Source organism: Jaculus jaculus, chromosome 2, assembly GCF_020740685.1.
Source record: "Jaculus jaculus isolate mJacJac1 chromosome 2, mJacJac1.mat.Y.cur, whole genome shotgun sequence".
Classification (NCBI taxonomy): Eukaryota; Metazoa; Chordata; class Mammalia; order Rodentia; family Dipodidae; genus Jaculus; species Jaculus jaculus.
Window position 1 is genome coordinate 8,972,121 of NC_059103.1, and position 26,201 is coordinate 8,998,321.

A 26,201-nucleotide genomic window follows, 5' to 3' on the forward strand; every position below is an offset into this window, starting at 1 on the left:
GAAAATATTTTTAAAATTTATTTTCAAGCAGAGACAGAGATAGAGAGAAGAGAGAGAGAGAGGAAATGGGTGCACCAAGGCCTCTAGCCACTGCAAATGAATTTCAGATGCATGAGCCACTACATCTGCCTTTACATGGGTACTGGGGAAGCGAACCCAGGTCATTAGGCTCTGCAGGCAAGTGCCTTAACTGCTAAGCCATCTCTCCAGCTCCTCATTTTTAATTTTTAAAAATATTTTTATTTACTTGAGAGTGGAGGAAAGAGTGCAAGAGAGAGCCAGGACCTCTCGCCACTATAAATGAACTCCAGATGCATGTGTCATTTTGTGCATCTGGCTTACATGGATGCTGGGGAATGGAAACTGGGCCATCAGGCTTTGGAAGCAAGCACCTTCAACTGCTGAGCCATCTCCCCAGCCCCTCTGCTCATATTTAATTTTATTTTTTTAATTTTTGTTTGTTTTTATTTTCTTATTTGAGAGCAACAGAGAGAGAGAGAGAGAGAATGGGTATGCCAGGGCCTCCAGCCACTGCAAACAAACTCCAGACGCGTGTGCCCCCTTGTGCATCTGGCTAACGTGGGTCCTGGAGAGTTGAGCCTTGAACCGGGGTCCTTAGGCTTCACAGGCAAGTGCTTAACTGCTAAACCATCTCTCCAGCCCTTTGCTCATATTTTAGCGATCCACTGGGTTTGGGAGATGAAGTGATGGAGGAGATGATGCAGTAAGGCAACACAGGGCAAAGAGATCTAACCTCTATTCAGTTTCCTGATTTATTAAAACTTTAAAACAAAAAAACAAACAAAAAAAAAACTTTGTTGTTGGGCTGGAGATATGGCTTAGTAGTTAAAGCATTTGCCTGCAAAGCCAAAGGAGTCAGGTTCAATTCCCGAGGACCCACATAAGATAGATGCACAAGGAGGCACATGCATCTGGAGTTCATTTTCAGTGGCTGGAGGCCCTGGCAGACCCATTCGCTCTCTGTCTACCTCTTTCTCTCTCTCTCTCAAATAAAAAAAAAATATTTAAAAAAACTTTGTTGTTAAGCACAGTAAATTTTATCCTAGGTTTCTGGTTATACAAAGAAGATTGTTTGAGTGCAGCCTGAGCTATATGTTTTTTGTGTTTTTGGTTTTTCAAGGTAGGGTCTCTCTCTAGTCCAGGCTAACCAGCAACTCACTATGCAGTCTCAGGGTGACCTCAAACTCACACTGGTCCTACTACCTTAGCATCCCTGAGTGCTAGGATTAAAGGTGTGCAACACCATGCCCCGCCCCAGCCTGAACTATGTAGAGTTCTATGTTAGCCTGGGCTACATAGAAAGGCCCTCAAAGAACACATTATAGTTATGTTAGGGTGGAGAGAGGATAGGTGATTTTTCTCCATTTTGCAAATTTCCTTTTATGACATTTGATTTTTAGTTTTAGAGCATTTTTATACAGTTATCTCCCCAAGCAGTAGCAGTCATACATCCAAGCTACTCCATCAGATGTCTCCCATGAGCTTGTCTTTGGAAGGTCGAGGACAGTCACAACCTTGCACAAGGAGATCCTTAGAGAAGCAGTAAGGGCTGTAACTGTGGTAGGTGAAGAAAGCACCTCCAAGGCAAAGGTGTCTGCAATCGCTCGGCAAACGCCTTTAAAACTTCTATAATAGCGTCTACCCACATAAGCAAAGCTCAGAACCTTATAACTATCTTGTTTACAGAAAGATGTCTTTTGTCCACGGGCCAAGTATTTGAAAATACCACCTACTCAATTGGCACAACTCACTGGGGCAGATTTGTGAAACCAGCCTTCTCGGGGGTTTCCCTTTGATCTTCCTCTGCCTACACCCCTTTCTTCAGTTCCTCTGCCACAGACACGCAATTACTCCTATCGCTAACTACTTAGTAATAACTGTAATTACTGCAAGAACTGCCCAAGAGGGAAAAGACAGGAGAGCTCAAAAAAAAAAAAAATATATATATATATATATATACACACACACACACACACACACACACACACATATATATATATATATACACACACACGCATATATATATTCTATAGTCTATATACATATATATTATATTATATATAGATAGATTATATTATATTTAGATATATGTGTATATTATATATAAGTGCTTATATATAAATATATATATTCTAGACTATTGTGGTTGCTGGAGAATCTATGTGCATTAGGAAAAGACCGAACATCCCTCTCTGCCCCCTTCATTAACTGAGGACTTGCAAGCTGGAGGGAAGGGAGGGGGAGGAGGACCTGGCCAGAAAGAGACTTGACCAACGAGACGCACAGTCCTCCCGACCTCCTAGAGAGCACCCGGAAGCGGCGCGCGGTCCCGGAAGGTGAGGCGCTGACACACTTCCGGCCTTTGTGACTCAATTGTGTCGGAGCCGAGGCATCGGGAGGGCCTGAGGAGTGTGTGTGTGAGGGGCTGCGCGGTGCCCCTCGGGCGGGCCTGAGCTCCGCAGTCGGCTCGGCGTGCCCGCCCAGCCCAGCCTCCTCCCCGCCCAGGCGGCTCCCGGGGCCCACGGTGAGACTCGGAGCGGGTTTCCGGGGAGGAGGGGCGTGTGCGTGAGGTGGACCCCGGGGAACCGTCTCCCCACCCCGGCCGGAGGACGCGCCGTCTCCCGGGGCGACGCTGCCGGTGGGGCGGGCGGGCCCGGCCCGGTGGGGGGGGGGGTGGTTCCCACGGCCGGACGTGCTCGGAGCCCCGGTGACCCTGCTCCCGCCGTGTCACGGTCGCCTGGGAGCTGACCCCTGCCCGCCGCCGCCGCCGCCCTCCCTGCGTCGCCATTTCTTGGATTTTCCCGGTGAAAGGCGGCTTTGGTATTTCTGCGGTCGCCCGTACTTGCTGCCCTGCCCTGCTCCCTCCTCCGCCTCTTCCCCCCTCCCCCGAGGGAAACTCGCGGAAGGCCTGGATCGGGACACGTTTCGAGGTAGTGCTTACGTTTCCCGATCACCTGCTGTTTCCCTCCCTCCCCAACACCGAGCGGCAACGACAGGGTTGTTTCTGTTTTGACTTTTTATTGACAGCCTCCGTACACAAACTGTACCTTCATCGTCGTCCCCTCCCACCATCCTCCTTTGTCCCTCCCCACCCCGCACCCTGCTCTGAGCCCCTTCTTTCCAAGAAGTCCTTCTCCGTCTTTTTTGTTGTTGTTGGTGGTGGTTTGTTTTGTTTTCGAGGTAGGGTCTACTGGCCCAGGCTGACCTCGAACCCACAATGATCCTCCTACCTCAGTCTCCCAAGTGCTGGGACAGAAGGTGTTTGCCATCACGCCTGGCTCCTCCTGTTTCCTTGTCATCTGATTTCCTTCCCCCCCCCTCCCGCATTGTGCATGCAGGTCTTAGGTAGGTACTGACGGCCACTGTAAGGTCATGAATATAACGGTCACTTAGTGTCTAGAATGCACTGTTCCGAAGTACTCTGCCCCACCCCCACCCTTTGGCTCTAACATGCTTTGGTTATTTATACAAAGAAGGTGATTTGAGAGCAGCCTGAACTATATGGTTTTTGTGTTTTGGTTTTTCGAGGTGAGGGTCTCGCTGTAGCCCTGGCTGACCTGGAATTCACTATGTCTTCTCAGGTTGGCCTGGCACTCTCCATGATCCTCCTACCTCTGCCTCCCAAGTGCTGAGATTAAAGGAGTGCGCCACCATGCCTGGCTTAAGTTTATAGAGTATTTTGAAAGCTGTTTTCTTTTTTAAGAAAAATACTTGAAAAATGAGCCATCTGGGAGATTTCATTGGTTTTTCTTTTGTGTGTGGGGGGGGTGCGGGGGGATTTCCATTCACTCTGCTTTGGCCTGGAGTAGTGAGGTGTAAGGGGAATTTGGGGAAATCACACTGGGCCAATAAAAGGTTGATTAGCCGAGTGACTTTGAATAAGACAAAACATTTACCAACTATCAATTCTGTTATCCATAAAATTGAACTCGAATTTCCACAAAGGCCCTTCCAGCTATGAAATAATCTGAGTTGATTGGTGGAACTGAAAAAGATTCAGCTACAGTGTAGTCTGACCGAGTCCCCCTTCCTCCCGTCCTCCTCCTGCAGCCTCGTCCACAAAACCATACTTTGATTATAGAGTGGCTGTTACATGGCCTGGGACCAAAGAAAGCATTTATTGTACAGGGCAGTGCTAGGCGGATTGGAGGCGGTCAATAAATACTTGTTGAGTTGTGGGGAATTCATTGTAACCACATCAACAAGCACATTTACTATAAAAGCTGGTCAAATGTGGAGAAATAGCTGTATTGCGTAGGGAACCATAGTGAGACTTGCCCCACAGTCTCTCTAGATTATTGAGTTCTGTCTGAATTACTGCACAAGATTCATTATTGAGGCAGTTTTCACCCGTCCTAAAACACAAAAAGGGAAATCTTCTACTTGATACTGTTACAATTGGTGATTCTCTACTTGATTTTTATATTTGAAATTTTTCAAATGTTTTGTATCTAAATACAAATGTGCTGAAACTTTATTCTGTGGCAGTGTTATTATTCTTTGGGTAAGCTGTTGCCTGCTTGGTCTCATTGGGGCAGTATCTCACTCTGTAGCCCAGGCTGGCCCCAAACTCCTGCTGTTGCCCTACTGTGTTCTAGGATCACAGGCATGGACCACCACAGTAGGCTACTACTGTCCTTTTGTTTTAAAGCATAGAATCTTTTATTATTATTATTATTATTATTATTAGTGTGGGTGGTTGCGCACATATCCTTGGTGGCTGAAAGGCAGGAATCTGTAGAGTACAGGGGAAGCAGCAGCATGAAAAATAACATGGCAGAGTCGGGCATGGTGGTGCACACCCTTAATCGCAGCACTCAGAAGGCAGAGGTAGGAGAATCGCCATGAGTTTGAGGCCACCCTGAGGCTACACAGTGAATTCCAGGTCAGCCTGAGCTAGAGTGAGACCCTACCTCAAAAAAAAGTTAATTATTTGAGAGAGAGAGAGAGGGAGAGGGAAAGGGAGAGAGAGAAAGGCAGAATGGGCAGGCCAGGACCTCTAGCCACTGCAGATGAACTCTAGATGCATGTACCACCTTGTGCATCTGGCTTTATGTGGGTACTGGGGAATGGAACCTGGGTCCTTTGGCTTTACTAGCAAGCGCCTTAACCACTGAGCCTCCTCTCCAGCCCCATTACCTGTGGGGTGTGTGTGTTTGTGTGTGTGTGTGTGTATGTTTAGAGAGAGACAGAGAGCAAGGAAATTGGCACGCCAGGGCCTCAGCCACTGCAATCAAACTCCAGATGCATGTGCCACATAGTGGGTATGTGCAACCTTGCACTTGCCTCACCTTTGTGCATCTGGCTTACATAGGATCTGGAAAATCAAAATGGGTCCTTAGGCTTCGCAGGCAAGTGCCTTAACCACTAAGTCATCTCTCTGACCCACTTGTTTTTTTTTAGAAAAGTGGATATGCTCTCTATCTGTCCTCCTTCTCAAAATGGATAAATAAAACAAAAATAAGTAAAGGGGGGGCTGGAGAGATGACTTAGCAGTTAAGGCTCTTGCTTGCGAAGCCTAAGGACATAGGTTCAATTCCTCAGTACCCACATAAGCTGGATGCACAAAGGGGTGCATGCACCTGGAGATTGTTTGCAGTGGCAGGATGGCCTGACATGTCCATTCTCTCTGTCTACCCTTCCCTCCCTCCCTCCCTCTCTCCTCCCCCCCCTCTGAAAATGGATAAATAAAATAAAAATTAAATAAATAAAAGTGGAAATGGAAGGATAATTGACTATTTAACCTTTAAAGGGTATCCCTGGAAGAGATACTGGACTTTTGAAAAAACTGTCTCATTTGTTTGTTTGTTTGTTTGTTTTAAATATGTTTATTGTATTTATTTATTTATTTGCAAGCAGAGAGAGGTAGACACAGAAATACAGTGAGCATGCCAGGGCTTCTAGCCTCTGTAGACAAACCCCAAATGCATGCACCCCTTTATGCATCTGGCTTTATGTGGGTACTAGGGAATCAAACTCGAGTCATTAGGCTTTGTAATCAAGCACCTTAACTACTAAGGCATCTCTCCAGCCCCCTGTGTTGTTGTGTTTTTTGTTTGTTTGTTTGTTTTGGTTTTTCAAGGTAGGGCCTCGCTCTAGCCTTGGCCAACCTGAAATTCACTATGTAGTCTCAGGGTGGCCTTGAACTCAGGGCAGTCTTTCTACCTCTGCCTCCCGAGTGCTGGGATTAAAAAAGATGTGTGCCACCATGTCTGGCTAGAACACTGTCTTTGAAATAAACTGAACCTATAAGACTCCCAAGTTTCCCCCATTGGGGGGTTGTAAGGAAATCATTTATCTTTTGTGAAAACAGTTACTGGGGTGATTTTTTTTTTTTTTTTTTTTTTTCATTTTTCAAGGTAGGGTCTCTCTCTAGCCCAGGCTGACCTGGAATTCACTATGTGGTCTCAGGGTGGCCTCGAACTCACAGTGATCCTCCTATCTCTGCCTCCCAAGTGCTGGGATTAAAGGTGTGCATCACCACACCCGGCTTGCGGTGATTTTTTTTAAAGTAGATATGATATCAGGAGGTCTTTCATATCAGAAGAACCTCAGAGGTAATTTGCTCTTTCCTCTCTTCCCCCCCATGTGCTAATAAGGAGACTGAAAACCAGAGGAATTAAGTAACTCACTCAGGCATGTGTCTTATTTATGGGAGACATAATTTGGTTGTTCCAGCCCACGCTGCTTCTACTGTTAGAGGATTTTTCTCGTTGCTAATCTAAGTAGGCTAGAAATTGTAATCAATTATTTTCTTTTATTGTAAAATTATTTATTTGAGGGAGAGAGAGGGGAACAAAAAAAAAACAGGTGTGCTAGGGCCTCCGGCTGCTGCATACGAACTCTGGACCCATGCACCACCTTGTCCATCTGGCTTACATAGGTCCTGGGGAATCCAGCCTGGGTCCTTTGGCTTTGAGACAAGGTGCCTTAACCACTAAGCAATCTCTCCAGCCCTACAATTGTATTCTTTAAGTTTATTTTACTTTTTGTTGGTTTTTGATTTTAGACAAGGTCTCATGGTCCTAGTGTACCTCAAACAGCAGTATAGGCAAGCCTGGCCTTAAGCTCCGCATCCTTCTACCTCCATCTCCCATGTGCTGGGATTACAGGTGTGCACCACCACACCCAACTCATTAAAAAAAATAATAAAGTTTTCTATTTATAAGCTGAGAGAAGGAGGATGAGTGCGCCTGGGCATTGAGCCACTGCAGACAAACTTCAGATGCATGTGCCACATTGTGCTTCTGGCTTTACATAGGTACTGGGGAATCAAACCTGGGTCCTCAGGCTTTGCAGACAGACACCTTAACCACTGAGCAAATTCTCCAGCTTACATTTTTAAGTTGAGACAGTGTCACTAAGTTGTCCAGGCTGGCACTGAACTCACTCTGTAGTCTCTATAGGTCGTGAACTTTTAATTTCCCTGACTTAGCCACCCAAGTAGCTGGGATTACAGCTGTGCACCACAGGCTCCACTTTAATCACGCGTTAAAGAAAATGCTTGGCCAAAGATGGAGCTTAGTTGTAGGACACTTACCTCACATATACCAGTACCTGGGTTAGGTTCACCAGCCGTACAATAGTAATAGTGCTTGCACGGAGCCTTGTTGAACAGTCTAAGAAGTAGAAAGAAATGCCTTCAAAGAAGCAGACCCTTCATGGCTGAGGAAAGAAGGAAGGCAGGCAGGCAGGAATACTCAGAGTACTGGGGAAGAAGCAGCTAGAGAAATAACGTGGCAGCAAATGCTTGGTAAAGAGGTAGTCTGGTCAAAGCTGGGCATGGTGGCGCATACCTTTAAGCCCAGTACTTGAGTGGCAGAGATAGGTGGATCACCATGAGTTCAAAGCCACCCTGAGACTACATAGTGAATTCCAGGTCACCTAGGGTACCCCGTTGTGCTGTTTGGGTTCTCTAGTCCCAAAGAAGAGCAGAAACATTGGAGGTGGGGGAAGGATATGTCCTAGTTGGAGGCAGAGGGAATGTGCCCATACCCAGTTCCTGTGGGTCTCATTTGTTCTTCCCTTTGGCCCAAGCAGTGTCCTGCTCCATTGCTAAAACAGGATGAGATTTGCACAGACCTCTCCCTGCCAGCTGCTCTGCTCAAGTCCTGCCATTGGGATGGCTCACCTGTTGGCGAACATAGTTCTTACTTGCATCTTCTGCTATGTCACTCGTCCCCAGGGGACTTCACTCACACAGTGAGTTTGGTGGAAACTGATGGTAGATGAGGCCTGCGTGGTTATTCATTGCCTTCACAGGCTGTCCTTTTCGAAGCCCTTCTCTATCCAAAAGCCCTTCTCTATCCCACATGTATAATGGCTAAAGAACAAGGAAGACAACTGCATTACTATCAGTACCCTATGAAAGTTACATACGTGTTCTGCTCTAGTGTGTGTAGCGTACTGTGATACTGAAAGATTGTATATGGTCCCTTTTCCATCAGGACGCCTTAGGGCTCTTTACTGAGAACCATGTGATTGTGTCTGCTGCTTTAAAACATTTGGTTTGAACTGTAGATGTAGCCTAGTAGTAGAGCGTGTTCCTGGCATGTACAAGGCCTTGGGTTCAGTTCCTATGCAAAAGGTAAAGTAAAGCTTTTGGTTTAACTCACTGTGATACAGCAGTTGGTGGTTCTTTTTTATTTTTGTGTGAGAGAGAGAATTGGCATGCCAAGGCCTCTAGCCACTGCAATCAAATTCTGGATATCACCAGGTTGTCTGACTGTTAGGGATCAGGTCTGGGTGACTGCCTCAGAGATGCTCCCTGAAAGATCTCTCCCTACTTTTGGACATCTCGTGTCTGTCAATAGCATGATCCCACCAGTATGGCCTGTTGTGACTGTGCTCTGTGAAACCGTGCATCCCCTCGTAGCCTTTCTCAGTGTATGTGGCATTTTTGTGACTTCCCTACACTAGCATAAGTTTCTCTGCCAAAATGAGTGAGGCTCTTGGTGCCCTTTAGACATTACCTGCCTCCCAACATGGGAGAATTGTGAAATTTCCACAGACTGCCTCCCAGTCCTCCCCTTTGCTCTGGTGTCATTTATTCTGGGTCTCACACCGGCCAGTGATGTCTTGTAAAGCCCCATGTGGGCCTCCTTTCCCACCTCCTGCCTAGCCCATTTTAGTTAGGTCTGTCCTTGTGAGGCCACTAGTCCTTTTGTTTGGTTTCTGTGAACCTCCACTTGGCCTGTCTTTGGGTGGAGTCTGGACAGTACTGTTGCCCTCCTGAGACCTCTCCCCTCACATCCCTGACACTGGTTGTTTTCTGTGAAAACGGCGGTGAGTGGTTTGGGTTTTGAGCTGGCCCTGAGGAAGTGGGTCAGGAGTTGTGTGGGCAAGAGGGAAGAGTGAATGCTGTTGGAGAACTGAGAATGATTTTTTCTTTCTTTTTAACATTTTTTTATATTAGTAATAAACAGTGGAAACCAAAAAAAAAAATTCTGGACATATGTGCCACATTGTACACGTTTGACCTTGCACACACACATGCATCACCTTGTGCGTCTGGCTTATATGGGTTCTGGGCAGTCAAACCTGGGTCCTTAGGCTTCACAGGCAAATGCCAGATGCACAAGGTGGCGCACGCATCTAGAGTTTGTTCGCAGTGGCTGGAGGCCCTGGAGTAACTATTCTCTCTCACTGTCTGTGTCTTTCTCGGATAAATAAAAATAAAAATTAAAAAAATAAAGCTGGGCATGGTGGTGCACACCTTTAATCCCAGCACTTGGGAGGTAGAGGTTGGAGGATCACTGAATTTTGAGGCCAACCTGAGACTACATAGTGAATTTCAGGTCAGCCTGAGCTAGAGTGAGACCCTACCTCAAAAAAGAAGAAACTAAAAGTAGTCTTGTATGTAAAGCATTTGAAGTTGTAGAAATTGTGAAATTAAAAAAAAAAAATCTGACCAGTCCTTACAGACTACCTTGAAGTTTTTTTTTAATATTTTATTTTTATTTATTTATTTGACAAGGAAGGAGGGAGGGGGAAAGAGAGAAAATGGGCATGCCAGGGCCTCCAGCCACTGCAAACGAACTTCAGGTGCATGTGCCACCTTGTACATCTGTCTTCCGTGGGTCCTAGGAAATGGAACCAGGATCCTTTGGCTTTGTAGGCAGATGCCTTAACTGCTAAGCCATCTCTCCAGCACCTCTGAAGTTTTTTTAAAAGGACAAGTTTCTCTGAAATTCTTCACTGGGAAGATTTTTTTAAACAGGTTAGAACATAGTTCCAAGGTTTTATAACATGTAAGAACATCTTCCATGATATTTGATATATATATATTGGCAGTTAGAACTACATAACAATGGAGGCCCTTCATACACATGTTTTCTTATTATTTCACACCCACTTTTTAAGCTTTTTATTGACAACTTCCAAAAGTATTTTTAAAATATATAAAACTACCCACTGCTCCCCTTCCCAAGCCTCCCCTTTACGGAATCCCTTCTTGCAACTAGTCCCCCTTCTATTTCTTTTAAATTTATTTACTTGCAAGCAGAGAAAGAATGGGCACACCAGGGTCTCTAGTCACTGCAGACCAACTCCCCAGATACATGCACCACTTTGTGTGTCTGGCTTTGCATGGGTGCTGGGCAACCAAGCCTGGATCCTTAGGCTTTGCAGGCAAACACCTTAATTGCTAAGCCATCTGTCCAGCACCCCCCTTCTGTTTGATGCTGTTGTTTTTTTCCTTCTGTTTGATGCTGTTGTTTTTTTCCTTCTGTTACACAGGCCTTGTATAAATAGAATCAGCTGTCACCCACTGTGAGGTGATGAAGATCAAGGCTACTTTGTGCCTGGATGACAGCCTTGTAAGCAGTCCTCCCTTTCCTTTAGATCTTACATTCTTCCTGTTGGCTCTTCCACAATGGTCCCTGAGCCTTGGAGGGTATACATATACTTTTCTTTAAGCCAGCTGCTTTCTAACTCATTGGTGACTTTGTTTAGTCACTAGGTGAACATTGCGTTTGGTTGGTTGGTTGGTTGGTTTTGGTGGTGTTAGTTGTATATGAGAGAGACAGAGAGAGAGAATGGGCATGCCAGGGTTTCCAGCCCCTAAAAATGAACCCCAGATGCATGCACCACCTTGTGCATCTGGCTTACATGGGTCCTGGGGAATTGAACCTGGGTCCTTTGGCTTTGCAGGCAAGCACCCTAACCGCTAAGCCATCTCTCCAGCTGTAGACATTGGTTTTTACCTCTTGGTTGTGGCTAAGACATTGCTGTGTGCTACCTTTCACCTGGCCCTTGGGGCACACTAACCTAAACATTGCACATGGCCCCACTTCATAACCTGCTGTTCCCCTGGAAGGAGGTTGCTCCGACTCCAGGCAAACGTCCTGAGTTTGGAAGTCATCTGCCGAAGGTTTCTGTTTGCAAAACTGAATATTAGAAGTGGAGCCTGTCAACCCTGTGTTTTTTTGTTTATTTCTTCTGTATTTTTCAGTGGCATACCTAGTGCCTTGAATTATAACCTCAGATGAAGTATTAGCAGTGCGGGACACTTTTATAAAGGGACTCAAACTTCTTTTGGTATTTCAGTAATAGTACAGAAGCCAGTAGAAAACGGTTCCTCGGAAATAAAGGCCAGCAGACCCGGTTTGGATTGCGCCTGTTCTCTGAACCTGAATAATGACTGCTGAATCAAGGGAAGCCACGGGTCTGTCCCCCCAGGCTGTTCAGGAGAAGGATGGTATTGTCATTGTGAAGGTAGAAGAGGAAGATGAGGACCACATGTGGGGGCAAGATTCCAGTCTGCAGGAGACGCCTCCTCCGGACCCGGAGATTTTCCGCCAGCGTTTCAGGCGCTTCTGCTACCAGAACACTTTCGGGCCTCGGGAAGCTCTGAGTCGACTGAAGGAACTTTGTCATCAGTGGCTGCGACCGGAAATCAACACCAAGGAGCAGATCCTGGAGCTGCTAGTGCTGGAGCAGTTCCTTTCCATCCTGCCCAAGGAGCTGCAGGTCTGGCTGCAGGAGTACCGGCCCGACAGTGGAGAGGAGGCCGTGACGCTTCTGGAAGACTTGGAGCTGGATCTGTCAGGACAGCAGGTGAACAGAGTGGTGGCATCTGTATGTGGGGCAAGGGTGCGGACTCGGGGGCTGGGAAAGTCACTGACTCAAAGGTATTAGGAGTCTTTGGGATGGTTTGTCTGCCTGCTTTCTAGGCTGTTACCAGGTATTCTCTGGAGGCTGGCACAGTGGTTAGAGGCATTTGCTTGCAAAGCCTGCCATTCCAGGTTTGATTATTCAGTATCCATGTACAACCACATATACAAAATGGCACATGCATCTGGAGTTCATGTGCAAAAGGCCCTTCTCCCTCCCCCTCATCTATTTTATCTATCAAATAAGTAAAAATATTTTCTTTAAAAACAAAAAAAGGACTCTGGAGACTTGGAGCATTGTCGTTCAGGGTAGAAACTGTTATTGGTATTTGTAAGGCCCTGGGGTTCAATCCCTAGCACCCTTCAAAAATTGTGTTCTATCTGCCATATTTCTATACCCACTGGCACACTTACAGTCTTGGCTTTAATATTTTAATTCCTATTTTAAAAGTGATTTACCAGGGCTGCAGAGATGGCTTAGTGATCAAGGTGCTTGCCTGGAAAGCCTAAGGACCCATGTTCTGCTCTCCAGATCCCACATTAGTCAGATACACAAAGGTGAGGCAAGTACAAGGTCACACATGCCCACTAGGTGGCATAAACATCCTGAGTTTGATTTCAGTGGTTGAGACCCTGGTGTGCCAATTCTCTCTTGCTCTCTCAAAAATAATAATAATAATAATAAAGTTTTTTTTGTTTTTTGGGTTTTTTTTGGTATTTCGAGGTAGGGTCTCACTCTGGCTCAGGCTGACCTGGAATTGACTATGTAGTCTCAGGATGGCCTTGAACTCTCGGCGATCCTCCTACCTCTGCCTCCCGAGTGCTGGGATTAAAGGCGTGCGCCACCACGCCCGGCTTTTAAGTTTGTTTTTTTTTAAGTGAGGTAGGGCAGAAAGGAAAGCTTAGCAGTTAAGGTGCTTGCTTGCGAAGCCAAAGGACCCAGGTTCAATGCCCCCAGGTGGCACATGTATCTGGAGTTCATTTGCAGCAGCTGGAGGCCCTGGCATGCCCATTCTCTGTGCCCCCCCCCCTTCTCCTTCTAGTAAATAAATAAAAGTTAAAACTTTTTGGGGGGAGGGGGCTTCCAGGTACAGTCTCACTGTAGCTCAGTCTGATCTGGAATTCACTATGTAGTCACAGGATGGCCTTGAACTCATGGTGATCCTCCTGCCTTTGCCTCCTGAGTGCTGGGATTAAAGGTGTGCACTACCATGTTCAGCTTAAACATTTTTTTAATTAAAAAAATAGTAATTTGGGCAGGAAAGATAGCTTAGCCGTTAAAGTGCATGCCTATGAAGCCTAAGGACCCAGGTTTGATTTTCCAGGTCCCACATAAGGCAGTTGTATGTGGTAGCACATGTGTCTGGAGTTTGTTTGCAGTGGCTAGAGGCCCTGGCACGCCCATTCTCCCTTTCTCTCTCTGTCTCTCATAAATAAATAAAATAAATAACTAGGGGGCTAGAGAGATGGCTTAGTGGTTAAGGCACTTGCCTTCAAAGCCAGAGTACCTCAGTTCGATTCCCCAGGATCCACGTAAGCCATATGCACAAGGTGGCACATGTATCTCGAATTTGTTGGCAGTGGCTGGAAGCCCTGGTGTGCCCATTCTTTTTCTCTCTCTCCCTCTTTCCCTCTCTCAAATAAATAAATAAATAATATTTTAAAAATAAGTAAAAACAAACTTTTTTTAAAAGGGTAATTTATCTGATTGGGTGTGGTTGTACACCCCTATAATCCCAACATTCAGAAGATGGTGCATTTGAGGCCAGCTTGTGCTATAGTAAATTCCAAGGCAGCCTAAGCTAAGTAGCATGACCCTGTCTCAAAAAAAAAAAAAAAAAATACCCACAAGCCTTGTGTCTCACTCAGGTCCCAGGTCAAGTTCATGGGCCTGAGATGCTGGCCAGAGGGATGGTACCCTTGGATCCAGTTCAGGAGTCCTCAAGCTTTGAACTCCATCCTGAGGCCACCCAATCACCTTTCAAGCATTCATCTCAGAAACCTCGCCTCGTACAGTCCCGAGGTAAGAAGCCCATTCATGAGAAAAGAGTAAGAGATGGGTGGGAGTGTCCCTCTGCGATACCAGGGCCTGCAGTAAAGGAGCATGCTTACTCTGTTCCTGTGCATACCTGCCATTATTACAAAGTATGTGGGAAGTAGTGCCCACAGAGCAATCTCAGGAGCTAAATGTTGACACCAAGTAGGTAAATGAACTGTGCGTAAAGCCCTCCATGAACATGACCTCATTTATTAAATTATTGCCATGCCAGGTGTTTAACAGATTTTTTTTTTTTTTTTTTGAAGTAGGGTCTTGCCGTAGCCCAGGCTGACCTGGAATTCACTATGTAGTCTCACAGTGATCCTCCTATCTCTTCCTCCTGAGGACTGAGATTAAAGTTGTGCACCACCAGGCATAGCCAGATTTCTGATAGTGTTATGTCCAACCTGGAGTTCTGTTGCTTGTTTGTTTGTAGACAGAGTCTTGCTATGTAGCTCAGACTGGCCTCAAACTCATGGTTCTCCTGCCTCAGCCTCCAGAGTGCTGGGATCACAAGTGTGTATATCATGCCTGGATCTGGAAACATTCTTGGATGGCTTAAATAATCTTTGAAATGGTTCTAAATCTTTCAAAAGATCCATTTTACTTAAATATATAAGGTACTTCTTTTCTAGATTATTTTCAGACATTTCAAACATTGGAGACAATTTTTCTTTTGATTGAGGAGATGAAGAGAACCAGTTAAAAGTCATTTAAATAAAAATCCATTTATTAGATCCAGGCATGGTGGCTCATGCCATTAACCCCAGAACTCAGGAGACTGAGGCAGGAGGATTGTTGTGAATTCAAGGCCAACCCAGAGTACTGCATGAGTTCTAGGTCAGATCATCCTTGGCTAGAGTGAGACCTTGCCTCAAAAACAACAGAACGGGGCTGGAGAGATGGTTTAGTGGTTAAGGCATTTGCCTGCAAAGCCAAAGGACTTCAGTTCGATTCATCAGGCCCCACATAAGGCAGATGCACAAGGTGGCGCATGCACCTAGAGTTCTTTTGCAGTGCTGGAGGCCCTGGCACGCTCTCTCTCGCTCTCTCACTCACTCTTTCTCTCTCTTGCTCACTCACTCTTCCTCTTTCTCTCTGCAATAAATAAATAATATTTTAAAAATAAAAAATGTCATTATCCAAGTTTAAAATCAAGTGCATAGAATATCAGTAACAACATAGGACAAAGCAAGAACATTGAGCGTGTTCCTTCACCAGTGTGTTTGCTTGGGAGTCTTTTTGATGGGAGTATTGGATGGTGGGAGAGCTTGGAGGAGCATTCTCACCCTTATGCATGTATCCTGGAGGACAGCCAGCAGACAGAGGCAGGGAGAGCTGCACACAGTCCAGTGTGCTATGATGTTTAACTCTTCTGTTGATGCCCTTTTGGTCTGGTGAGGCTTCTTTCCACAAACAGGAGTCACAGAGGGTGACAGGAAACTGGAGAGGACAGTCAAGATCTGGGCACCATATCACCGCTTCAGGTTGCTGGAGAAACAGTCTTAGAGACCCTGTGCACAGAATTGTTACTCAGTCTGTTGTTCTGGAATGATCTGGAATTATACATATTTTTCCTCAAGTTCCCTTTTGTCCTGTCATCTTCCTGTGGTTCCTAACTCAGAGGACTTAGTTAGGTTCTTGATCTCTCTTTACATGTTGCTTTGGCCTTCCTTATCGTATAGTTGGAAATGGTTACAAGGCTTAGTAATTTGATCTTGCATTCATTTGTGCAATACCTTTGCAGCTCAGCACCACCATTTGTCTGCTAGTGACATTTCCAAACCTAACTATACCTGGCCCAAGACAAATATGAACTCTAATTTTAACTTTACAGTTTACTTTTTTTTTTTCCTCTTGGCTTTTCCTGGTAGGGTCTCATTCTAGCCCAAGCTGACCTGGAATTCACTATGTAGTCTCGTCTCAAGGTGGCCTTGACCTCATGGTGATCCTCCTACTTCTGCCTCCTGAGTGCTCGGATTAAAGGCATGCGCCACCATGCCTGGCCAGTTTTAATTTTTTTTTTTCTGATTCTTTTACACATTGCATGCAGTTGTTGTGATTGTGATCATGTGATGTAGTATAGACACTTTTCATTACATATGTCCACCCATACCTTTATACATTTGGCCACATGAGAAAGAGCGTAGAGGAACAAAATGACAAGAATTTACCTAGAGGTAAGAAGGCCCATCTCCCCTTGCCTTTCTTGGGATTTTTTTTTTTTTAATTGTTATTTATTTATTTGAGAGCGACAGAGACAGAGAGAAAGACAGAGAGAGAGAGAGAGAGAGGGAATGGGCGCGCCAGGGCTTCCAGCCTCTGCAAACGAACTCCAGATGCGTGCGCCCCCTTGTGCATCTGGCTAACGTGGGACCTGGGGAACCGAGCCTCGAACCGGGGTCCTTAGGCTTCACAGGCAAGCGCTTAACCACTAAGCCATCTCTCCAGCCCTTTTTTTTTTTTTTTGAGAGAGAGCAAGAGGCAGACAGAGAGAATGGGTGTGGCAGGGCCTTCAGCTGCTGCAAACAAACTCCAAACACCCCTTGTGCGACAATGCACACTTGTATCACTGTGCATCTGGCTCACGTGGGACCTGGAGATTTGAACATGAGTTCTTTCCACAGGCAAGCGCCTTAACCACTAAGCCATCTCATCCTTGCTCAGTATTTCTAAAAAAGTTTTCAAGCTGTGTTGTGTGTTTCACAAATGTAGGCACACGTGGGAATCTAATATCCTTATACTGGAAGAAAGCATAGTGAGACTTGAAGCATGGGCCCCATGTTACTGATCGTGTACTGAGAGTAGGAACCTGAGCTGTAGCTCAGCTCTGCCATTCCAAACTGAGTGGCATTACACTTAGCCTCTTGGGGGCCTCATATTTCTCCCTTAAAGCTAAAAGTTTGGGACACCCATTCTCTTCCTCCCTCCCTCTCTCTTGTTTCTCTCAAATAGTAAATCAAAATAAGATATTTTCAAAAATTTGGGAGGGGGGCTTTGCAGTTATTTGGCACTTGCCTGCAAAGCCTAAGGACCCAGGTTCAATTCTCCAGTACCCACATAAGCCAGATGCACAAGGTGGCACATGCATATAGAGTTTGTTTGCAGTGGCTGGAGGCCCTGGCATGCCCAGTCTCCCTCCCTCCCTCCCACCCTCCCTCTCTTCCTCTGTCTCTCTCAAATAAATAAAAATAAAATATTTTTTTAAAGAATTCGGAACAGATGATTTTAAGGACCCATTTATGACACTCTGTAGCTCCAATAAGAGAGGTCCTGAGGAAACTTGAAGACTTGCTTCCTTCGCTGTTCTGTGGAGCCTTCTCTGATAACTAAGCACTAAATGATGAGCATGCTGGTGCAGGAAGGAGAGTGCCTGGGGCTCTTCCCTGAGGGAGGCTTAGAGAGAGCTGATTTACTCACAGCCCCTTTCTCCTCCTCCAGCTCTCCCTGCCACCCACGTTCCTGCCCCTCAACAAGAGGGGCATCCCAGAGACCAGGCGGCAGCATCTGCACTATTGACAGCAGATTCCCAGGTGAGCCATGGGCCCCTCTCAAGTGCCTGCTTCTTCCTGGAGCACCTTTCTGTCCTCCACCACGGTCACTTGCTCTTGACACTTGTCCACAGAAAAGCTCCACTCCCCACTCTATATTAGCGATTCTACTCCATCCTGCTCAGTCCACTGGGCTCTGGACATACATCCTCTCCCAGTGTCCTGGAGCCCTGCAGTCAACTCTGCCCCTGACTCTAGGATTGGGCAGTGCAATTGACTGCTTCGCAGGGAGCTGAGTGTGGGATCTCCTGTTATTTCAGGCAATGGTGAAGATCGAGGACATGGCTGTGTCCCTCATCCTGGAGGAATGGGGATGTCAGAACCTGGCTCGGAGGAATCTCAGTAGGGACAGCAGGCAGGAGAATTACAGGAATGTGTTTGCCCAGGGTAAGACTGCTGCAAGAGTCTTGTCTGCTAGGATTGCTTTGCCTCTCTGTGGGCTAGTAAGGGCATGTGCTCCTATTACGATAGCGTGGTGCTGTGGCTCCTGGCAAGTTTTTTGTTTTGTTTTCTTTTGGGGGGGATGCTGCTTTCCTCTTAATGTCTAGATAGTTTTTGTTCTTTGAAATTGGAAAGAAACTCTGTGCTCTGAGCGTCACCCACCTCTTCAACCACTCAGTGACCTGGGAGAGTTCTGGTCCGCTCTCGTGGGTTATGCTTTAACTACCTCTGATTTCTCCTGGTAGAGGCATCCCGGACAGAATCAGTGGAATCCCAGACCACTGTCCTAGCACTGTGTTACTCAGCCCACCAAGGCATCCATCCTCGCATGGGCTTCTGTCTTCTTCTGTCTCATGTGAGCACGGCTCAGAGGCACTGTAGAATTCCACAGCCTTGCACCTGAGGACCAGGTTCTCAGTTTTCAAAACAAATGGAAGCTCTGAAGAGCTTTAAGGTCATAGGAATAAAATAAGAACGAAGAAGTTCAGGGTTAGGGAGATGGCTCAGCAGTTAAAGACCCTGGGTTGTAAGGACTGCAGGCCTGGGTTTGATTCCTCAATGCCCACATTAGCCAGATGCACAAAGTAGTGCACATGTCATTCGCAGTTACAGGAAGCTCTGGCCTGCCATATTCACTCTGTCTCTATCTACCTTATTGTCTCTCTCAAATAAATAAAAGTATTGAGAAAGAGAATGTGTGCTGGAGAAATGGCTTAACAGTTAAGGTACTTGCCTGCAAAGCCAAAGGACCCAGATTTGATTTCCAGGACCTACGTAAGCCAGATCCACATCTGGAGTTCATTTGCTGCAGCTGGTGGCCCTGATGCACCCATTCATTCTTCCTCCCCTCCCACCGCCTCTTTCTCAGAGGGGGGGGGGGATGGCTTAGCAGTTGAGGCATCTGCTACAAAGCCTAAGGACCCAGGTTTGATTCCTCAGTACCCACATAAAGCCAGATGCACAAAATGGCGCATGCATCCGAAGTTTGTTTGCAGTGGCTAGAGGCCCTGGCATACCCATTCATGTTCCTTCTCCTTCCCTCTCCCCCTGCTTCCCTCTCCCCCTTTCTCCCCCCAATGAATAAGTTGTAAAAATACTTAAAAGAGTCAGGCATGACAGTACACACCTTTAATCCCAGCAGGGGCCAGAGGTAGGAGGATCACTATGAGTTGGAGGCCACCCAGAGACTACATAGTGAATTCCAGGTCAGCCTGGGCTGAGCAAGACCCTATCTCAAAAAATTAAAAAAAAAAACCAAAAAAAAAAAACTAGGTAAGATTCTTCCTCTTTCTTTTGGGGGGTAGGGCAATAAGGCTCAAGCTAGTCTCAACTCACTATGTAGCTGAGGTGGGCCTTGAATTCCTTATCTTCCTTCCTTCACCTCCCAAACACTGGGATCATAGCAGTTTTCCAGGCAACTTCCTCTTCTTTCTAACTAGTCCAGTTTTAATTGGTGACTTCATCATTCAAGTTGGGAGTTAGATGTTATTTGCTTGTCTACTTACTGTACTTGGGGACCTGATCAAATAAACTAAAAATAATGATGCCTTGGGTTTTTCCTATACAGATGGAGCATATAAAATTTTGTATGTTAGGTTTTAGTCTTCGCTTAAAAGCCAGGAGCCAGTAATGTACAATGCAGTAATGTACAATAAAAATTAAACTCCACAATTTTTTTTTTTTTTTTTTGGTTTGGTTTTTTAGGTAGGTCTGACTCCACAATTTTAACATACCAGTTGCTGAAAAGCAGGAGTGAGCTGTAGGCTGTAAAGGGCTGTGTTTTAAAATCACCTTCCTGGGCTATCCCCGGGATTGTCAGGTTCCTTCCCATTGCTCAGCTGTCAGCTCGTGGGGCTTTCAGTTTTGGTAATAGTGGGTGTCCCGGCCCTTTCCTTCGTCCTGGCTCTGTTGCTTGAGCGCAGGCAGCTGTGCTGCTCTTCCTGGTGCAGGGAAGCTATATGACTTTAATATGTAGTCCCTCAAGTTACCAGGTGATTGCTAATAGAATCAGGACCGCTCATGTCCCTGTATTCCCCACCCCTTTCCTAAGTGCCTGTTCATTCTCTACTGTGCCGTTCACATCCTTTTCACTCGCTTTTGAGATGAGATCTAGCAGTGTAGGCCAGACTGGCCTGGAATTTGTGATCTTCCTGCCTGCACCCGCATGCTGGGATCACAGGTGTGTACTGCTCTGTCTTGGCCTTTTTATTTTTATTTATTTATTTACTTTTTGCCTACCCTCTCATCTTCCTCCTCCACCCAGCTCTACTCCCATTGTCTGATTGTTTTCCCCTTGCTTCTCTTTTGCCCTTGGTTAATACTATATAGTCATTTCCCAGGCATACAGAAACTTCTTAGAAAGCAATGTTGTTGGGTTTTGTTTGTTTGTTTGTTTTGGGTTTTTTGTTGTTGTTGTTGTTGTTGTTTATTTCTGAGGTTGGCTCTCTCTAGCCCAGGTTGACTTGGCCCCAAACTCAGCAATCCTCCTACCTCTGCTTCCTGAGTGCTGGGTTTAAAAGCATGTGCCACCACATCTGGCTCTTGGAAAGTAATGTCACTTGATTCATCAGTATATTCAAAAGGAAAAGATGCAGCCAGGTATGGTAGTATACACCTTTAATCCCAGCACTTAAGAGGCAGAGGTAGGAGGATTTCTGTGAGTTCAAGGCCATCCTGAGACTACATAGTGAATTCCAGGTCAGCCTGGGCTAGATTAAGACCCTACCTCAGGGAGAAAAAGAAAAGGAAAAAAAAACAAAAAAAAAAAAACAGGGAAAAGATGCTATTTGTATTTTCTATTGTGTCAGGTTGTGAAAACAGCAAGAATGAGTCGACCTCAAAGGCTGAAGTCACTGAAAATTCCACATGCCCTAGGGAAACAACAGGAAGATTCCAGAAAGAGTTTGGAGAGAAACGTGAACAGCAGGGCAGGGTAATGGAAAGGCAACAGAGAAACCCTGAGGAGAAAAACAACAAAGAGAAGAAAGAGTCTGGGCCAGCTACAGCCAAGGAGAAAAAACCCGCCACAGGAGAGAGAGGGCCACGAGAAAAGGGCAAAGGCTTGGGGAGAAGCTTCAGTCTGAGTTCAAACTTGAACCCCACCTCTGAGGACACTCCCCCAGGAGCCAAGTCTCACCGTTGCGATGAATGTGGAAAGTGCTTCACAAGAAGCTCAAGCCTTATCCGCCATAAGATCATCCACACTGGAGAGAAGCCCTATGAATGTAGCGAGTGTGGGAAAGCCTTCAGTCTCAACTCCAACCTTGTCCTGCATCAGCGAATCCACACCGGAGAGAAACCTCACGAATGCAACGAATGTGGCAAAGCCTTCAGTCACAGCTCAAATCTCATCCTGCACCAGCGCATCCACTCTGGAGAGAAGCCCTATGAATGTAATGAGTGTGGGAAAGCCTTTAGCCAGAGCTCAGACCTCACAAAGCACCAGAGAATCCACACGGGGGAGAAGCCCTACGAATGTAGCGAGTGTGGAAAGGCTTTCAACCGAAACTCATACCTTATTTTGCATCGGAGAATTCACACTCGAGAAAAGCCCTACAAGTGCACTAAGTGTGGCAAGGCCTTTACGCGGAGCTCAACTCTTACGCTGCACCACAGAATCCATGCCAGAGAGCGAGCCCCAGAGTACAGCTCAGCCTCCCTGGATGCATTTGGAGCATTCCTGAAAGGTTGTGTGTAAGGCAAAGATTTGTCATCAAGCGATTTCCCCCTTTTTCAAAAATTGTTTCAGAGTTGTGCCTGTGGAGGGAAAAAAATCATCCTCAACAAATTGCTTTCAAAGTCATACTTAAAGATCCAGCTTAGAATTATGTGAGCCATCTTCTGCTTTCATATGGTCTGTAGGCGTATAAATCTTCAGCCGCTGCAGGGAAAGCTGGTCACTGGATAATGCACAGCAAAGTCCACTCAAGATAAAATCACATACACGGTCAACCGTCCAGCTCTCCAAGAACGAGGATGCCTTTGAGGCACTCTTTGACTCCGAAATTACAACATGTGATTGACAGGTCAAGATTGCTCAGAGAAGATGAGCAGGTAAAACTACATTGGAATTCGCTGCTCAAGCTTTTATATATCCAGTAAGTTCTATATCTGATCACTGGTAGCCTACCAAAGCTACAGAAATCTATGACTGTGCTGACCTGTGTCAAACCAAAGATTCTTATCTCTTTCTGAAAGAGAGGTTATGTGCTCCAGTCTACAGTTCCAAAGGACTACCAAATGTAGATGGCTCCATCCTCATCAGTGAGGTCAGTCCTACTGAAATAGCAGTTCAGAATACTTCTTTCCCTTCTGGAAGTCCCTGAAGCACGCCAGCACTCCGCAAGCTAGCACTTGATTGTATGCTGTTCTGCTCCTCTGCCGCTCCATGGATGGAAGCTTTCAGCATCCCCCACCTCCAGAGGCACTTAAGTTGTCAAGGGATGTAGCTATGTTCCTAACAGCACGGCACTGGACATAGCTGACCTTGTGAGAGGCACTTCTTCCTACTGACTGCTCACAGGACTTCCACATGCGTAATAAAGCCTGCGATTATGAGTTCCTGATCCAGGGTAGCCACAGGGCATGCTAAAAACCTCTAGGATCATTGTTGTTTTTGTCCTGAATAAAAACGAAAGGCACCAGATGGCTGCCTACCTAGAGTCTGAACATGGATCAGCAAATAAATACCACAGAATGCCAGAAATACCTGTTAACCAGCTTGGAGCAGGAAACTGAGCACTGTCCAAGGACAGCTTCCAGCTGCTGAGCCGTGGTGACTATGGTGACTAGGGCACTTTCTAAATCATTTGGAACATAGCTATTAAAGTTCAAAAGATGAGATTTTTCTTTTCAAAAAATGAAGTTATAGGGAATATGTTTTTCCACACTTCACCAGAAACTTTGCTCAGCAGAGCCTCTGTCATTATTAGTTATTACTGAAGGTGTTTTCTTACACCACCATACTGAGGTGTGACTTTGTCATAGTAATGCAGCACGCAGTGTCTTTCTGTAGCCCATCACTGAAGACTAAGATGAGGTCTGGGGACTTCACTCTTTTCTCTCATCTCTGCAGGAGGATGCAGGTGGCTCCCTCAAAGCTGATGACAGACACTATGCATTGTGAATATGTAGGTGTCTCTTGGCTGGGATGGCTTTGTGAATGCATTCAGGTGGTTATAGACGGTCTCTAGGACCCTAGAAATACAAGCTAGGGAAGAATGTGAAGACTGTTGATAGGTTTAAGAGTTCCCATCAAGTCCAGTGAGTTGTGACCTTTGTGAGCTCAGCTGCAGCTCATGCTAGAATCCTGCACAGCACCCATGCTGACCTCTCTCTGGCTTTATTACCTGAGAGTGTCTAAGCAATTTCTTTTATGTTGCCTGGTAAAGCCATGTTGAAAGTCAGCTAGTTACCAGCATAAGGGAGGGGAGGGAGCAGAGCTGTTCCAGAAGTTATCCCTGTCTCACTGTGGGGTGGGGTTAGAAATGTCTGAAGGGTCTTGCTGGAGAAGCCACTATGATACTTGCATAGAAGCTTGTTTTGTTGGGACTTTGGCCTGTGAGAAAGGATGGAATGACATGCACAGCTCTGGGAGCTCATCCACACACTGGCTTTGTTCTTCCCCACTGGCTGGTTTCTCCTCCCTCCCCAACAACTCCATGCTGACATCCAGCTCGCGCTCGCTCGCCTGCCCTCGCTCTCCCCCCCTTTCCCTCCTCCCCGCCCTCCTCTCGGGCTCTGTTTCTCAATGACCCTATGACCTGTACGGTCCCAGTTGTATTGGGACATCTCACTGTCGCTCGTCACTGGGGTTGCCTCAGATGGCCTGCAGATGCACTTTTGGAGGCAACCATCTGAAGACATGTTTCCCTCAGAAGATAGATGATAACTGGCTATTAAAACCATTGATTGTATCTCACGCACTTACCAGCTGCTCAGTGCAGGGTCACTGGGCCATGGTCAGAAATGCTGACAGCACCTAGTTAGTGCTCAGGATAGTCAGAAGTTTCTAACAGGCTGTTAACTGTTAACAGTTTGAGTTCTTTAGAGTTAACCATTAGCATGCTAGTTGACCTAATGGATCTTTGTGAAGAGTTCTTAACACATCCTTTAACCTTGTAATGAAGAGAAGTGAGATTCTTCAGGTGTGGGTTATTTCTGCTCCCTCCTGGCAGGCAAGACTAAGCAGGTGTGTGATACATCTTGATATGTAAGGCACTTAATACTAAAGACATCCAGTGAAACTGCTAACATCTTTGATATGGGGGGCAGTCCACACCAGAACAGGTCCTCTAGAGTATGATAAGTTTGGCAAAGCCTTTACTCACATCTCTGGCCTTGGTATCTGAAAACTTACACTGTAAATAGACTAATACTATGTGTGAGGAAATCTAAATGTCTAGCACTCATTGCTTTGGACAAAAAATTGCCTGGGTATGTTCCAGTCATGCAGTAAATTTCAGCAACACTGCAAAAAGAGCTCAATCTCAATTCCAGAAGATCCACAGGAGGAAACAATGTGGGGGAATGCTAAAGAAAGCAAAATGTATAACTTACAAAAAATGTTCATGTTGGGTACTTCTATATTTTATAAATGTCATGTCAATGTGTGTTGTACCTCCAACCCCCTATTCTGTATATTCCCTGTAAACAGATGATGTATTTTGTTTTAATCTATTTGACAGAATCCATCACTCCAAAAGAGTATTTGGAGTGAGTAATGAAGAAATTGATACGGTTATAAACAAACAAAAAAGGTCAGTTCATAGAACTGAAGGTGGGGAACAGCCTCATAGTTTGGTGCTTCTTGAGAGAGAAGTAAGTTCATGAAGAGACATAGGTTAATAGAACACTAAAGTGGAACAACTTCTGGAAACATGTACAGCTTCTTCAAAATCAGGGAGGTGACCTCTCACTGCCTGGTCACCATTGCAAGCGAGTGGAGTGGGTGGCTTCTGAGCTTGTGGTGGGAGAGGGGCCTTCTCCATAGTTAATGCGTGAGAAAAGCATCATAAATGGAAGGTAGGGATCAGTGGGACCACTTGTCCTGCCCAGATTCTGGGAGCCATAGTCCTGCTTTCCCACTAACTTACATCTGGGTGCTTAGAAAAGTTGATATGAGTGCACCAAGGAATGCTATTGGCTAGACGCCTGGCACAGGTGCGCCCAGCAAGGCCTCCGTGGAGGAGGGTGGTCTCAAAGCTCGAGAAGCCTACTCGTGAGGTTCCCTCTTGTCTGCCCCTGTGTCCCTTCCTGGCTCCTACTAATCTATCGGGTGTGCTTGTTAGCAGGCTTATGAAGATTCATAGCTGTGAATTTTTAATGGTTTCATCTTACAGTTTGTCACCTTTATTCTTAAAAGATATGCTGATTCTATTTATCAATTATCCAGGTTCATTCACCCTGCCATCCTCATGGAAGACCGATTACATCATTTGGAGTGACCAAATTGAAATACAGTGACAACCAACTTGACTGGCAGAACCCTGTCTTTGTGTGTCCCACCCTGAGCAACCTCCCAGAAAGACTTGTGAGGGAGCCAGGTGTGGTACAGGCCTGTAAGCCAGCACTCCCTCAGCAAGCTTAGAGGCAGACAGGAAGATCATGAGTTCACAGCCAGCCTGGGCTAAAGGGTGAGACCCTAGCTCTAAAAAAACACATATTCAGGAGGGTGCTGGTGCTCCCCCTTAGGGACAGCAAGTGAAGTTCTGCAAATTAAGTAAAATAGAGGACCAGAAAAGCAAAGTGGTCCAACAGATTGCTTTATAGAGGTTAGATTTTTATTTCAACTACTGGAAAAGCATTATTGTTTGGAAAGTTCCTAACATAGATCTAGGTTTCCTTTTTAGAATGGACACTACTGTACATTTCAAAGCAGTTACTTATTTTGCTATTCAGATTTTTTTATTCTATCTGAAGATGAAATTATGTTTTACTTTTCAAAGCTTTGTAAAACGAACTTGAAGTTACCGGGAGGTAAGCCATCTCCAGTTGTGCAAATTAGACGAAAGTTTGGGAAATACTTTTTCACATCCC

General features: G+C 45.8%; 1 protein-coding gene across 1 annotated transcript in view; it reads left to right on the top strand.

The window, feature by feature from the left end:
* Positions 1–2,410: 2,410 nt before the first annotated feature.
* The window catches only part of Zkscan1 (zinc finger with KRAB and SCAN domains 1), a 47,888-nt gene continuing 24,097 nt past the window's right edge, over positions 2,411–26,201 (top strand). The window contains exons 1-6 of the mRNA XM_045142831.1: positions 2,411–2,545; positions 11,569–12,078; positions 14,004–14,157; positions 17,614–17,705; positions 17,984–18,110; positions 20,972–21,860. Of these exons, the coding sequence (XP_044998766.1) occupies positions 11,659–12,078; positions 14,004–14,157; positions 17,614–17,705; positions 17,984–18,110; positions 20,972–21,860 (1,682 nt within the window). The 5' untranslated portion in view covers positions 2,411–2,545; positions 11,569–11,658. The remainder of the gene's footprint in view (positions 2,546–11,568; positions 12,079–14,003; positions 14,158–17,613; positions 17,706–17,983; positions 18,111–20,971; positions 21,861–26,201) is intronic.